This window comes from Cyprinodon tularosa, unplaced genomic scaffold (genome assembly GCF_016077235.1).
Source record: "Cyprinodon tularosa strain WSP-4 unplaced genomic scaffold, ASM1607723v1 ctg961, whole genome shotgun sequence".
NCBI classification, from domain to species: Eukaryota; Metazoa; Chordata; class Actinopteri; order Cyprinodontiformes; family Cyprinodontidae; genus Cyprinodon; species Cyprinodon tularosa.
This window is the reverse complement of record NW_024039742.1, coordinates 75086-91446: the sequence shown is the minus strand read 5'-3', so window position 1 is coordinate 91446 and position 16361 is coordinate 75086. Positions and strand designations below refer to the sequence as shown.

Genomic DNA, 16361 nt, shown 5'->3' with positions numbered 1-16361 from the left:
CCTTTGTTGGCAATGACAGAGATCAAACGTTTTCTGTAAGTCTTCACAAGGTTTTCACGCACTGTTGCTAGTATTTTGGCCCATTCCTCCATGCAGATCTCCTCTAGAGCAGTGATGTTCTGGGGCTGTCGCTGGGCAACACGGACTTTCAACTCCCTCCAAAGATTTTCTATGGGGTTGAGATCTGGAGACTGGCTAGGCCACTCCAGGACCTTGACATGCTTCTTACGAAGCCACTCCTTCGTTACCCGGGCGGTGTGTTTGGGATCATTGTTATGCTGAAAGACCCAGCCACGTTTCATCTTCAATGCCCTTGCTGATGGAAGGAGGTTTTCACTCAAAATTTGACGATACATGGCCCCATTCATTCTTTCCTTCACACGGATCAGTCGTCCTGGTCCCTTAGCAGAAAAACAGCCCCAAAGCATGATGTTTCCACCCCCATGCTTCACTCTAGGTATGGTGTTCTTTGGATGCAACTCAGCATTCTCTCTCCTCCAAACACGACGAGTAGAGTTTTTACCAAAAAGTTCTATTTTGGTTTCATCTGACCATATGATATTCTCCCAGTCATCGTCTGGATCATCCAAATGCTCTCTAGCAAACTTGAGACGGGCCTTGACACGTCTGGCACTGCAGGATTTGAGTCCCTGGCGGCGTAGTGTGTTACTGATGGTAGCCTTTGTTACTTTGGTCCCAGCTCTCTGCAGGTCATTCACTCGGTCCCCCCGTGTGGTTCTGGGATTTTTACTCACCGTTCTTGTGATCATTTTGACCCCACGGGGTGAGATCTTGCGTGGAGCCCCAGATCGAGGAAGATTATCAGTGGTCTTTTATGTTTTCCATTTTCTAATAATTGATCCCACAGTTGATTTCTTCACACCAAGCTGTTTACCTATAGCAGATTCAGACTTCCCAGCCTGGTGCAGGTCTATAATTTTGTTTCGGGTGTCCTTTGACAGCTCTCTAGTTTTGGCCATGGTGGAGTTTAGAGTGTGACTGTTTGAGGTTGTGGACAGGTGTCTTTTATACTGATAACGGGTTCAAACTGTTGCCATTAATGAAGGTAACGAGTGGAGGACAGAGGAGCCTCTTACAGAAGAAGTTACAGGTCTGTGAGAGCCAGAAATCTTGCTTGTTTGTAACTGACCAAATACTTATTTTCCACCATATTTTGCAAATAAATTCTTTAAAAATCAGACAATGTGATTTTCAGGATTTTTTTTTCTCATTTTGTCTCTCATAGTTGAGGTATATCTATGATGAAAATTACCGGCCTCTCTCATCTTTTTAAGTGGGAGAACTTGCACTATTGGTTGCTGACTAAATACTTTTTTGCCCCACTGTATACATTTTCAATCATCTCGTCGTCCATGCTACTATGCTAATGCCACCGACACCAAGCTGCAATGATTTGCCGCGAATGAATACCGCCGAATCTGTCGATTCATCTTGTAGTGGTGCGTCAAATGCAACGTAGATTCCCATCCAATTAGATTGAATTTGGTATTGATGAAGTGAAAAATAATAACGGTAACTCCATTGAAATGATTCAAAACTAAAGTAACGAGCCAATTTTTTAAAATGTAAGGAGTAGAAAGTACAGATATTTGTGTAAAAATGTAAGGAGTAGAAGTAAAAAGTCGCCATAAAAATAAGTTGTAAAGTAAAGTAAAAATATCAGAAAAATCTACTTGAGTACAGTAACGAAGTATTTGTACTGCGTTACTTCCCATCTCTGACCTTTGACAACATGCTTACAGGACATTGAGCCAAGAGAGAGAGAGGGAAGACTTTCAGATAAGGTACAGCGGTCATGACTTAAACCTGTAGCTTCTGAATGTATGTCTTGTAGATTGAGATTAAACTTTGTTTCCTTTTGAAAGAATTATTTTATATAGGAAATGGGATATATATGAGGCTGGAGGGCCCTCTTGCCATCAACCTAATCTTTATCTCGCTATAGTAGAGGGAGGGAGGAAGGTCTGACCTGCAGCTGATTTAGAGAAATCTGACTGAAGTCAATTTGTTGAGGGATGCTAAGAATTCTTTATAATGCTCTTTATCTTATGGATGGATCCACTGACAACAGCCTGAAAATGCTAAGCTAAGTTCATCATTTTTGTCTGGCTCAAACTGAACTGAAAAATAAAGAGAGACATTTTTTCCCCTTTCCCTCAAAGTGCAGCTTGAAATTAACACAAGAATAAAAACCTCTGCTGCAGCAGAAAGGAGAAGGATTCACAGAAAGAAAATAAGTTTCAATATTTGCATTTTTACAACAGAAATTTTATTTTAAATATTTGCAGAAAAGCCTTGTGGCCAGCAGAGCTATTCATTGATTCAATAACTTCATTAAAACAGCATCAGATGGAAAAAAGTCTTTATGAATCAATCTGAGGTGAGAGCTGATGATCCCAGAAGATGCTCCTCATCTTTCCTCCTCTCAAAAAAACGAACAGATTCAGATCTTGTGGTTCATCCCACTGAGATTCCTCCTGTAAGCAGCTTCCAGATTATCTCCTGCTGCACCTCTTTCCAACTGACTGCAGGTAGTAAATAAAGTGGGAACGGCTCAGGTTCCTGGTTCCAGCAGCTGTCTGTGTCTGCAGCCTTAGATCCGAGCAGCTGGAGAGTCCTCAGGCTGCGCCTCCTTCTGCATCCTCTGCTGTGCGTCTTTTCTGCCCCCTGCTGGTGAGGCGGCAGACTGGGAGTCCTGCTGGGAGAGCTGAGAGATGAGGAGGTCTACACTCTGGAGCAGAACAGATTCCAGAACTTTCTTCTCCTCAGAAGTAAACCGACTCAGGACGTGACGCTCCACTGAGGTTTTCCCTGAAGGCCGGCCGATCCCGACTCTGAGTCTGAGCATCACCTGGAGAAGATATAAAATAAAACCATAAAGTCTTAATTTGCTTCACAGAGGGACAAACATTCTCAAAAGTTTCTAATGTTTTTATTTCTTCTGGTAAAGCAGGATTTAATTCAGTAATAAATGTCATAGAAATGTGTGTTCAGTGTAAAGTCCTGGTGGGAGTTTCTTACATCGGTCTGAAGACAGTCAACACACGAGCGTACTCCATTGTGACCCCTGGTAAGAAGAACAATTTGGTGTTAAAGTTTACGCTGCTTAAAACAAAAACCGTTCCTTTGCTGAAGAACAGTGTAAAAAATCATAAAAGAAGATCCCTCATCATCTTAACCATTCAGAGATTTTGAAGACCTAAAATAAGAACTAAAAAGAACATCGGCTTATATGAAGTGGCTGCTCAGTGGCGCAGTGGGTAGCTAGAAGGTTCTGGGTTAGATTCCTGGCCCTTTCTGCATGGAGTTTGCATGTTCTCCCTGAGCCTGCCATGCGTGGGTTCTCTCCGGGTACTCCGGCTTCCTCCCACAGTCCAAAAACATGACTGTTAGGTTAATTGGCTACTCTAAATTCTCCTTAAGTGTGTGTGAATAGTTGTTTGTCCTGTTTGTCTCCGTGTTGCCCTGCGATGCACTGGTGACCGGTCCACTGTGTCCAGCTTCTCGCCCATTGACAGCTGGAGATAGGCACCAGCACCCCTCACAACCCCACTTAGGATTAAGCGTGTTAGAAGATGGATGGCTTATATGAAGTGAATGGTTACATTATTTCTGCAAGCAGACAATTCATTTTCAAACAGAAATTTAAAAAAATGACCCTTTTTAATCAAAAATGCTTTTGGGAGAGACTAAAAGTGTCACATGCAGTTATGACTAAAATGTGACTAAAGCTAGTTTTCATCCTGAAAACAAAAACTAAAACTAAATCTAAGATGGCCGTCAAAAACAACACTGGTTCACAGTTACGTTTTTTCAAATTTTACATCATTTCCTTTTATTTCTTTTTTGGACCCTTTCCTGGCCTGATCCTGGATCCTTGCTTCACTGAGCAAAGTGGACCTCTGCTCTCCAGCCTGGACCCACAGAGAATGGCTGTATCAAATATGGACCAGGAAGCCCTTTATCACAGCTGCACTAAGGCAATAAACCAAAGAACCATTATATCTCGTAATATAACGGCTTTATTCTCATAATAATACGACTTTATTCTCGTAATAATACGACTTCATTCTCGTAATAATACGACTTTATTCTCGTTATGTTACGAATTTATTCTCGTAATATAACAGCTTTATTCTCGTTATGCTACGACTTCATTCTCTTAATAATACGACTTCATTCTCGTAATATAACGACTTTATTCTCGTAATATAACGGCTTTATTCTCATAATAATACGACTTTATTCTCTTAATAATACGACTTTATTCTCTTAATAATACGACTTCATTCTCGTAATATAACGACTTTATTCTCGTAATATAACGGCTTTATTCTCATAATAATACGACTTTATTCTCGTAATAATACAACTTCATTCTCGTAATATAACGGCTTTATTCTCGTAATATAACGACTTTATTCTCGTAATAATACAACTTCATTCTCGTAATATAACGGCTTTATTCTCGTTATGTTACGAATTTATTCTCGTAATATAACGGCTTTATTCTCGTTATGCTACGACTTTATTCTCTTAATAATACGACTTCATTCTCGTAATATAACGACTTTATTCTCGTAATATAACGGCTTTATTCTCGTAATATAATGGCTTTATTCTCATAATAATACGACTTCATTCTCGTAATATAACGGCTTTATTCTCGTTATGTTACGACTTTATTCTCGTAATATAACGGCTTTATTCTTGTAATGTTACGACTTTATTCTCGTAAAATTACGACTTTATTCTCGTAACGTTACAAGTTTATTCTTGTAATATTACAACTTTATTCTCGTAATATTACAAATTTATTCTCGTAATATTACGACTTTATTCTGGTAATGTTACGACTTTATTCTCGTAATATTAGGACTTCGTTGGCGCAATATTACAACTTTATTCTCAAAATAAAAAAATTTTTTTAAATCTCTAGCCTGGCTCTAATACTCCGTCGTACAAATCTCCGTCCTGGTATGTTGAAGCACCAATAGTTTGAACCAATCAATCATCCTTCTTTTTGGGGAATATATAAAAATTATGCTCTAATTAGTAGTTACTGATCTATCGTTACTCTATTTCACTTTGACAAGCCAGATCTTCTTGGTGTTCTTTTCCTGTTTGATGTGATTGCAATTGCGGATGTTGACCTGGCCAGCTTCTAATGGACCAGAGAAGAGCATAGCTTGGCTCCTAATTTTGACGGTGAAGGATGGATAAGACGTACGTGGACTGTGACGTACGGAAGAGTAGGAGTGGATGTGAAACAGCTCTCATTGATTAATATGACAGCGCAAGTGCTGCACAGGACATACGTGAGCGGGGCGAGACAGGGCGGGGCGGAGGCTGTGGAATCTGGGGGTAAGAAACTACTAGGAAAAAAACCTACCTGGCACTTCCTCCGTGTTTGATGGCGATTTTCCCCAAAGGTTTGTCCATTTCGTCATGCACCAGCAGGACGTCCTCAGGTTTGATGCCATATTTACCAGCTAAATAAAAACCCAAAAACAATTTTAAGTTAATTTCTGGGAATCTGCCTCATTTAGAAAATACTATCTGAAATAATAATAATAAAAACATTTTCTTCTGGTCAAAAAAACATGAAAACTGATGAAAGAAGTGAATTACAAAAGATGAGATGATCTTGTCTCGCACTTAGGAACTGATAAAATGTAATAACAACTTCTGATCACAAATTGAATCCCTTTAAAATCTTGTTTTAAAATCTAAGAGCTTAAAGTCTGCAAACTGTGATGATGTCTACGGAGAATCAGCAGAGATGTTTTTAAAAATTTAAAGGAAAGAAAGAAAATTTAATCTGATTCCACGGCAAGATGCTGAATTTCTGGTGTTTTTCCAGTGTTGAGTTCAACTGTGACCTGAACAGAACAATCAGAAAGGAGCACTAAACGAGCCCATTGACATGGCCGCTGATGACCTCACCCGCTTTGGCCACAGACACCCCGTTGATGTTCATCAGCAGCCTAGGGCGGAGCAGAACCACGCGGGTATGCTGGACCTCCGTCAGGATGACCTCACCGGATACGTGACTGTCGCCGCGCCAACGGTTGGCCATACCCAGCCGAGCGGCGAGCGCTCCGAGGACCGCCATCCCCACGCTGTGTCTGGTACCCTCCATCCCAGGGTTCCCCAGGCCCACCACCTAAAACACAGACTGTTATATCAGTTCTGTCTTTAGTCGCATCTATCATCAGTCTGCAAAAATCACCTAAAAAACAGACTGTGGCTCTAAATAATCACTTTTTTTTACTTTATAAAAAAAACATTTCTCTCTTTACATATCTTATCATTATTTATACAAACATGAAACTTTTTTTCTTTCAGTTAGAACCGTGAAAGCTGGTCTTTTTTTATTTGACCACAAATAATACATTTACCTTAAGACTTTTGAACCATATTTTTACTTAAAAAAAACTTTTTACATAAACTAACAAGTAAAAATAAAATCTGTTATAAACCATAAAAATATAAACATCTAATTTCTTTTGATAACTGCACTGAGTTTGTAGTTTTCCACAGAGCAGAGTCCTGTAAGGTTTATTTAATGTCTAGAAAAATGCTTTTAAATATAACTATCCAGAATAAAACTCCCCAAGATGTCATTTAGCCTCAGAGTCATTTTCATATATATATATTTGGACCATTATTGATCTATGTCCTTTTTTGGGATTTATAGTTAAATCTCTTCAGACAGTAGAAGCATAGCTGTGAGTTGGAAGGAAAACATAACATGGTTTTGATAAAAGGTTTCTACTGAAAGCAGAAAGGCAGAAGCTGCTGAATATTTATAACTACTGAAGCGTATTGCATTCACCAAAGGAAAGAAAAATCTGACAGTTTATCTCATAACTATGAGATAAGTATCTCGTAATTAGGAGATATTATCTTCTAATTAAGAGATCCTGATTTCAATGTGATTAGATCCATTCTCATAATTACAAGATTTTATGTCGAGATAATCTGTAGTATTTAGGAGATCAGGAAGGAGAGTCATTGCCGAGCTACGCTACATGAAACGTAAACAATGAGTGGGTTGTCAGAAGCTTTTATTTCCTTTTAGGTTTGCAACACTGAGTTTCTTCAATGTGTGTGGAATTAGTTTGAGTTTGTCAGTATTTCTTAGTAAGTCCTTAAAATCGTCTAGGCGAAAAAGCCCACACTGACTGTTCGCACTGTTCCTGCAGGAGCAATTAAACCAGCACGAGATGCTTTATGGTTATAAATGAATGCATCTGAAATGCATTCCAGCTGGCTTAGTGGTTTCCCAAATAAATGTAAGCTGGTATCTTTTCAAAATCTTAGATCCTCAAAGAGAACAGCTGAGGCTTCAGAACTGTTGAATGTTCCCAAATTCATGCTCCATGTCGATAAATATGAAAAACTGAAACGAAACGGAATCTGTATTAATGGAGCTGCTGATGGATTTTCGCTTATTGCATATGGCTGCATGCTTACTCCACATGTAGTAATCCCAGGGTTATAGCTGCGTACTTTATTGAGGAAGTGAAAAGCAGGAGCGGCGCTCCAACGTGTATCAGGTCCTCGGTACAGAGAACTGTTCAGTGGAACAGATGCAGATATTTTTTAAAAGTAATCATGAAGATTACTGGAATTATCTGAGATGCTTCATTAGTGGCTCAAGTAATCATAACCAAATATATAGATAAGATCTCGTAATTATGAGATCTTTTCTCATAATTACGAGATCAGTATCTATTATGAGATAAACCGTCTGATTTTTTTTTTCTTTGGTGAATGCAATAAGCCGTTTAAATAGGATGTGGATAACTTTGCAAACATTAAGGTCAGGGCTTGGATAAGGCCAATTCAACATATTTACAGGGCTGCACTTTTTTACATTTAAATGTTACAGAATTATTTCCAAACAAAAATGCAAATTTCCTCATAATTCTATGAATTCCATGATTACAGTATATATTTGTAAAACAATATTGCAGCTTTATCAAAATAGGGAACATATTAACAAAATTTAAGAAATAATTTATAGTTTTTGTTCAATATTTTGTTGCATTACAATCTGAAGTCTTTTTAAATATGTCAGTAGCTTAGCAAGCCTGCCTTTTTTGCAGCTTCATTCATTTCCCCCTACAGTGCATCTCCAATGTTATTTGGTTGGATGGCAGATGTCTGTGCAAAGGCAGAAACAATTATTTTTGGTGTCATATGAGCAAAGCAGCAGCTCCAGTTGTTTTATTCAATACAAATCCAATGGAGTCCCTATTTAAAGCTCTCCTTATATCAGACTCTTCCACCTGAGCTGTGGATCTCTGCAGCTCCCCCAGAGGGAGCTGCTGCTGGTACCCTAAGCTGCTTCTCCGATGAAGGCTCTCCTTGCCCCGCCTGTGGGTTTAAGTAAAGCTCCATATCTTGGTGGTTGTGCAGCTGATCCCTCCTCTCAATGCTCAGACGATGGATTGATCGGGGCTCCAGTGGTTGTTTAAAGGTTCTTAGTGACGATATTATTATAGAACCTAACTCTACTATAAACGTCATTAAATGAAAGAAACCAAGAAAACTAATAATGCCGAATGAATGAATGGAATGTCTTAATTCCAGATTTACCTCAGCTAAACTAAAAGAAGAAATAAAGAACAAAAATACTAAATTGTTTGATTTTTGATCAAAGTTTGGTGAGACCGTTCGACAACCTTCACCGCAACATTTACTAATTTAAAAATAGGTGTTTATTCAAACGGCATCAGACTGAATAAAGGATGAGGGATTCAACTCACCAACTTTCTTCGTCCTTCTGTATGAATCTCTGCTTCAGCTCCTCTCATCGCTGCTGTTATTTGTCCGCTCAGCAGAACTCTGTTTATAATTCTCGTTAAAAGTCTTCTCATTATGAGAAAATTAATCAGCTTCTTTAAAAGTTGAAAGAAAAACTTGCAGAATTTACTCATAAACGAACCACCTCTCATTCGGCTCACATACTGAAACGATCTGCCTAAATGTTCATGTTATTTTAAGAGATAACTCGTTTTGAGACATTCATCTGGAGCTCTGTAGATTAGAGGTTCACTTCATCCGTAAATGAAGCAAAATGTAAATCCTGCCGAAATTCAAATTAATTAATGAATCGCACCCATTTCAATGTATTTGCTAATAAAACACGCTTCCTTCCATCATTCATGACCTTAAGGTACAGTTAGTCAACGAGAATTTACAAGACAGTGCAGTGTGTCTGCTTTTGTCGCTGCGTGGAGCTTCAGCGCCATCTAGCGTGGCGTCTGGAGAAGTGTTTACATTGGTGACTTAAACGTGAAGAGCAGAACGCAGAAGTTCAAAGGTGTTCAAGAGACTTTTAGCTGCAGACTTGGTTTGTAAACAATATTTGAGGAAAATTGTTATATTGTGTGTAAAACTTTTATATCTTTGAGTTAATCTCACCTGATGATATGTATTTTTTTGACCTACACATTCAAAGTTACTAGAATACATCAATTTAAAACGGGATGTTGTTAGACTTTGGAAGAACATGTATTATAAAACCAACATTTGATTTTTTTTCCTAATTAAAAACCAAATAAGTTAAACATTGTACCTTTAATATAAAAGGTGAGACCATTAAAAAATGGGCTATGGCTGTAAATTGTTCAAAAATAATAGAGCACACATTGATGACCAGGCTGGGGTCCGTGTTTTTTTTTTTTTTTTTTTTTAAAGAAAAACAACCACAAAAAAGAGGAACAGTTCATTATTTGATATATCATTATGTATTACATGTGAGCTAAAGCGCCATTTACAGCTCTGGGCAGCCTGATCTAGCATAAATTTTGTGACCCTATCCCAGTACAGCTTAGGCTAAACTTTCAACAACTTTATTTCTAAATCAACATTAAAGAAAACCTGCGAACTAAAAAAGCATATCCTTATATGATTTGGTGTCATGTCTTCACTAGAGCGGCCATAACAGTAGCCAGGACCATTTCAACTGAGGCACTGACCCCTGGTGGCCACTGTCTAGAATCACCCATAAGTCTGAAGCTCTTTAATATCTGTGACTATATAGAGGTTATTTAGAAGTACTTTTAATATTAGACCTGTTCTGCAATAACTGTGTTTTAATGCTGATAAAGATCGGTGTTTATAGGTCAGCATAACCTGATAAACAGCTTGATTAATCTATTTTCTGACAGGTTAATGATACAAAAGAGTCTTTCCTTCTTTATCTTATCTACTAAAGTTTATGATAAGTCCTGTGATCAAGGTTATTAATGCCAGTGTTATATATATATATATATATATATATATATATATATATATGTGTGTGTGTGTGTGTGTGTGTGTGTGTGTGTGTGTGTGTGTGTGTGTGTGTGTGTGTGTGTGTGTGTGTGTGTGTGTGCGTGTGTGTTGACTTTTATTTGAAAATTATTCATATAAATTAATGATCAGATACAAAAATTGAATCAGCAACAGATTCATTCAGGCACTTTGACAGTTTTGCATTATCAAGATTCACTGTTAAATACAGTTAAGATCAATGTGATTCTTCTGAGTTGAACGTACTAAAACTATTGCAGACAATAGATGGTAATAAAATATTTACTTTTACAGAATAAAATGCAAAAAAAATAAAAAATCTCAACCATCACATAAAATGCTTAACCTAAATGTATACAGCTTTGGATAAAGTATTCAGGACTGATATTTTCCACTGAACATTATTTTAGGAATTGCTCATTCTGTTGAGCTCTTACTGTGTCATTGAACTAAAATTAATTCATTGTTACAGAATTGATTTAAAGAGGTTGGCATTCTTTTAATTTGACCTGAAATTAATATTTATTAAATTTTTTTATTTGACTAAAATAAGGTGAATTGAAATATTGTGGCATTTTACTGTTTTTCATTAAAAACCCTGCTGTAGGTCAAATATTTGCAGGTTACAATCTTATGAGACAACCCCCCTGGAAACTCACTGAGTGAAAAGTAGGACTTCTGCCTGCAAAGGACTCCGTGTCTTAAGGGGGATAATCAGGGAAATTGTTGATATTACAAGAATTATGGGTGGAACCACAGTCTCTATGGAGGTCCTGTTTCCTCTGTTAAGTAGCTATAATTAATAAAAGTTACAGAAATTCTATTAACCCGTAGAACCCTACGGACCCACCGGTGGGTCCAGCTGCTACGTGACCTCGTAATTTTAACAAACCCCCAGTATTGATGTAAAAAACACATTTGGCACAGTTTGGTGACATTTTTGGATAAATGTGCCAAAATGGCCTCTCCGCCTAAGAAATTTCTCACTGATACCATTCTAAAATAAATATGATTCATCTGATTGAGTCCAAATTTGGTATATTTTTACACAACATTTAGATTTAAAAGTCTGTACTACTTTTTTGTGCTATAAATAATATTTTGGTAGTGTTTTGCATGTTTATTTCAAAGAAAATTTTGGCGAGGTTCAAAAAATGCAAAATATTTTGTATTTTGTCCCTAATATTTCAGGGAGGGTCAAAGCTACAATGGTGCTGACACCAGAAAACCATTCTATGACATCTTACCTTTACAGACGTACCAAAAGTTTCTTCTTAAATCTAATAGCTGTGATGCTATAAGTGATTTACTTTTGTGTGTTTTTGTCAGGCAGAAATTTATTTATACCCCCTGAGGGTGTAGGAGGTTAAAATGCTTGAGTCTTTGCTGAATAAGCAAAAATTACATTTTCTTAACATAAATGTTGAAATAGATCCCAGACTATCAGTTGATTTTTTTTCTCCATTTTATCAGTCCAAGTCCCACACAGGGAGAGTATTCGGGCTGTTTTATGGTTGAGCCATAAATCAGATATATAAACCAAACTCAGAGCAGAGTCAGATTCACAGAGGAGAACAGGAGTCCAGAGGTGAGTTCAGTTCAGCTTGTTTGACCTTCTGTTCCAGCAAGGTGGAAATATTCAACAGAACCTCTCAAACTACAGCCGTTAAAAAAACCAATGATAACTTTTTGATGATGACCAAAAATAACCAATGATAACTGTATTTTTTTCTTAACACATCTGCTATTTCTAACTATATTTTCAGATTCTATAACAACAAACTGTTTGCAGGAAAACTCAATAAACATACTTAAAACAAATTAATAGGCAATATATGATGGTAATGTTATATTCAAGACATTTCATTACTGCAAGCATTTATTTCAAAGAATACATTTTGAGAGTAAATTCAGTCTAAAGTTAAATAAAAATATTTATTTTGCAATAAACTCGCTGAAAAATTTGTCCAATCTAATATAAACTTGTGCTTGGAAGTTTACATACCCTTCCATTAAAGACAGAAAAAATCAGCTGCAAGCAAAATAAACTAAAATTGAGAGGAGTAATAAAATAGAAATTATAAAAAACGGAAAACTTGACATGATGGTTCACTGTTCATGAGCAAGGCATTTAATTTGCATGGGACAGTTTGTTTTTGTTTTTTTTAAATAAAAAATTCCAGAATCAATATTTTATTTGACTAAATTATCATTTAATACATTTTTATTTATTATTACTTTTTTAGTATTTTATTATTTGAATTACTATAGTGAAATTATAAATAGCTTTAATGGGAGAATACGTAATCTTTGAAGCACAACTGTATCTAATAAATATTTAGGTTTTGAAATAGAAAAGGGTTATGAATAATTTCAAGATCTCAGATCAAGCTCAGAGCAAACTTAAATTTTATTTTCCTCCATGTTGAAGGTTAAAGCCTGTTTAATGAGGAACTGAAATGAGCTTCAGTTTGTGTTTGTTCTCCAGATGAAGCTGTTGGTGCTCATCCTTCTGTCGGCCCTGCAGGCCATCTCCTCGGCCAGCCTGCAGGACGTTGTGAAGAAGAGCATCCAGCACAGAAAAGGTGGACATGCTTTGCATTACTTCTTTGAAAATTATTTCTGTTTGTGTTGATAAAATGGACAAACTTTACGTTATGAGGGAAGCACAGGCTATCTAACACTTAAGCACAGGTTGCTCGTTATCAGAGTCGGTGTTTGTTCAATGCATCGAAAAGCTGGTGTCTAACAATATGATTTAACTGTTTAACACATTTTCCATACTCTGTTTAAAAAAAAAAAAAGCAGTTCCAGGACTTATATAAAGAGAGCAAAGTTTTTCACAGGTGCTAATAAAGTGGATAAATTGAAACAAAATAAAGTTCATCAAAAATTGATGACTTTAATTTCTTTCTAGTTAAATAAAAAATTTTATTCCATTAAAATATTTCTTCTAAAATATCAATTCATTAGCATAGAAGACTATTTAAGAAAACAGCAACTTCATTGCAGAACTAACTATGAGGCCAATATACACCATGAATCATTTACCTTTGATCTCATGCTGGTGCACTATTCAACACAGCAGCACATCAGTGCCGTTTCTTCTAAGGCATGACTCAATTTGCCACACAATCTGCTTTATTTCGTTACATTCAGAGCTGTGCAATGTATGTTTTCCAATCAGCCAAAATACTTGGTAAGATGGGGGAAAAAAATGATACATCTGCCACAGAAACTGGAACTAGAGGAGCAGAAAGGTTGAAACTCCTGAAGCACAAAAAGCATAAAAGTCTTACCCAACAGTGAATGTGACTAAAATCTTAAATAATTTAATTCAATTCAGTTTATTTATATTGCGGCAATTCAAAACATGTCATCACAAGGCACTTTAAAGAGAAAATACAGTCATAGTTATTAAATATTTCTGTCAAGGAAAACCAGTTGATTTGCATAATCATTAACTTGCATCCTCCTGGATGAGCTCATACAAATGTAAGCTGGGTAGGATCCACAAATGAAATCAGAGAATAAAAATCAGACATCAACCTTAAGGTAAACATTCCCCAATAAGCTTATTGTTGTTTTCTTTTATACAGTGTCCTTGTTGAATCCAGAACTGAAGGACCAGGTTCCTGAAATCATCAGTAGCAAAGTTGTTTCTGGTCCCTTAACTCCAGTCGACTTGGAACAGCAGCAGGACCTACCTTCATCATTTCTCTTCGGTGATAACGTGAACCTGAAGTGGCTCACCTGGAATGGCTTTCTGCCAAATGGTGCTGTTTCCATCTATAATGGCTACACCAAGAGAACCGATTACGTCTGCAAGTACCAGTGTGAGGCCGGCTTCTACAACCCTAGCCTCGGCCCGTACTGCCGATACCCTTATGGAGATCGCGAGTACTATGCCGCTAAGTTTGAGATACTAACCAACAAAGATAACTTTGAGTTTCTAGAGTGGAAAGAAGGTTCCTATGGCTCTGTGCCAAATCATTCAGTGAAAACCTGTGCAGGTGGTGGTATCTTTGTTGGAAAGAACAAGTATGGTCTTGGAAAGGTTGTCCCTCAGTTTGAGGCCTTCTTCCTGCCTTGGGAAGGTGATGAATACTGGTACAAGAACTATCAGGTTCTTACCATCAACAGGGACGCGTACACTCAGCACATCACTGATGTCAAGTATGGCATTGACGAGGTCGCCATCTTTCAGTATCCTCCTGAAACGATGCGTATCTCCGGAGTCACCAACAATGAGTGCCAGGCCGTTGTGAAAACAGTCACCATCTCCAAGACCTCAGAAGTGGAGACGACCTGGAACATTGGCAGAACGACTATGATGGGCATCACCAGCAGCATCACAGCCAATATCCCTCTCATCGGATCCGCTGGCATTGAGATGAGCGTAGAAAAAACGCTGCAGTTCTCCAGAGGTACCACTGTGGTGGAATCGCTTAGCCACTCAGTGTCAGTTGAGCTCACAGTACAACCAAACCACTCCTGCAGCGTACGAATGGAGGGGAGGAAGATTAAAGCGGATATCCCCTTCACTGCTCGTCTGAGCAGAACATACCGGAACGGGGAGACGCAGTGGACGTCCATCTCAGGGACGTACGACGGAGTTCAGATCGGAGAAGTCCGGGCCGTAGTGGATCGTTGTGAACCTGTGGCTGATGCCAAGCCCTGCCCCTGATAAAAACACCTGTACATGTTTATGATCAATTAAATGATGACTCACAAAGAAAAACATGATGTGCATGTGTTTTTTGACTGAATAAAGAAGTGATTCTTTATAGGTTGATGTCTGAAAACAAGTTTTACTATAAAAAATACAGTTAACCTCTAAGCTTGTATGTTTTCTCCTACATTGCCTTCCATTTACCATTTCCACATCATAAATATCTTAATTCATCACATCCGTGCTCCACAGAGAATTAGAAACACATTATGAACATAATGCTTGTTTGTTATGTGTTATTATTACCTAAAGGAGTAGGACACAGAATTCAGGCGAGACAGACTGTGGGAAAGTTAAATGAGAGTGTCCCCATTGCAGTAGCCCCAGTGAACAGGCAGGAGTCAAAGCCAGGTCAAGCAAACAGCTCAGAACAGGACGGTTCTGAGATCTAGAGTCCGCAACACGGCCAGGGGTTCCGATCTGAACCGGAACAGACAGATCCAAGTCTACAGGAATCCACAAAGCACTCAGGCAGTTTCAGGGCTCCATTAGACCAAAAGAGATCTCAGGGACACAGGCTCAGATGGAGGCAGGAAGGGTCAGCAGTTGAGAGGCAGAACAAGAACCAACACCAGGAAAACTGCAGAACTTTAAACTAGCTCCGTCCACTGAGCCACAACAGGAACAGGACGCCCAGCGGACAGGCGCCAGGAAACGACAGGAAAACACAAACAATCCCCTCTAAATACTGGCCTCCCAGAACAGAAACATGAAATATGGAAAAAAACTCAAACAAACGAACAAACATAACAAATGATATGGCCTTGATAGCTAAAAAGCAACTAAAAAAGAAAATACATGAAAAAGTACCTCCTGAATTTAGAAAAGCAATTTAATAATTAATGAATCCTTATTTTATTAATTTACAAAGGCATAAAAATTAACTATGATTAAAAGAAGTGGCATACAAAGTTGAGCTCAATGTCCCAAACCAAACCCTGTTATGATTAATACCTGACCTGCAGAGATAAAAAATGATTTACAAAGAAACCCCCTCTGGCTAAAAATCTCAGAAAATAATTTGTCTAAAAAGTAAAAGACACCAATGAACCGAAATATGAAACAACTATCCACAATTTGGGAAAACATGCAGTAGTGGGGAACCTGCTTCTGTCTCCTTGAACCCCAGTCGGCCTCTGCAGATGGCCGCTCACACTGATCCTGGTTCTGCTGGAGGTTTCTTCCTGTTAAAGGGGAATTTTTCCTCTCGATGCAATCAGCTGGTTTTCCTTAGATAGAAAACTTAAACTTATATCTATTTTTATATTTTTCTTTTTTTTTTATTACTGAAATAGAACTA

The 16361-nt window shown here is 37.8% G+C and overlaps 2 protein-coding genes across 2 annotated transcripts; one reads left to right on the top strand and one right to left on the bottom strand.

The window, feature by feature from the left end:
• Nucleotides 1–2357: 2357 nt before the first annotated feature.
• ptrh1 (peptidyl-tRNA hydrolase 1 homolog) lies at nucleotides 2358–9238 on the bottom strand. The gene is made up of 5 exons (XM_038275497.1): nucleotides 8799–9238; nucleotides 5968–6187; nucleotides 5414–5513; nucleotides 3043–3088; nucleotides 2358–2872 (listed from the first exon to the last, which is right to left on the bottom strand). The coding sequence occupies exons 1-5, from the start codon at nucleotides 8985–8987 to the stop codon at nucleotides 2615–2617; spliced, it is 813 nt and encodes a 270-aa protein (XP_038131425.1). The 5' UTR covers nucleotides 8988–9238; the 3' UTR covers nucleotides 2358–2614.
• Nucleotides 9239–12779: 3541 nt separating this feature from the next.
• LOC119776863 (natterin-3-like) lies at nucleotides 12780–15115 on the top strand. The gene is made up of 2 exons (XM_038275488.1): nucleotides 12780–12914; nucleotides 13929–15115. The coding sequence occupies exons 1-2, from the start codon at nucleotides 12818–12820 to the stop codon at nucleotides 15014–15016; spliced, it is 1185 nt and encodes a 394-aa protein (XP_038131416.1). The 5' UTR covers nucleotides 12780–12817; the 3' UTR covers nucleotides 15017–15115.
• The last annotated feature ends 1246 nt before the right edge of the window (nucleotides 15116–16361 follow it).

Coding starts and splice junctions, on each gene's coding strand:
- ptrh1 (XM_038275497.1), bottom strand. CDS start 8,987: ATGAGAGGTGGTTCGTTTATGAGTAAATTCTGCAAGTTTTTCTTTCAA. Junction 5,514..5,967: donor GGTGTCTGTGGCCAAAGCGG/GTGAGGTCATCA, acceptor GTTTTTATTTAG/CTGGTAAATATGGCATCAAA. Junction 3,089..5,413: donor AAACACGGAGGAAGTGCCAG/GTAGGTTTTTTT, acceptor TCTTCTTACCAG/GGGTCACAATGGAGTACGCT.
- LOC119776863 (XM_038275488.1), top strand. CDS start 12,818: ATGAAGCTGTTGGTGCTCATCCTTCTGTCGGCCCTGCAGGCCATCTCC. Junction 12,915..13,928: donor GAGCATCCAGCACAGAAAAG/GTGGACATGCTT, acceptor TCTTTTATACAG/TGTCCTTGTTGAATCCAGAA.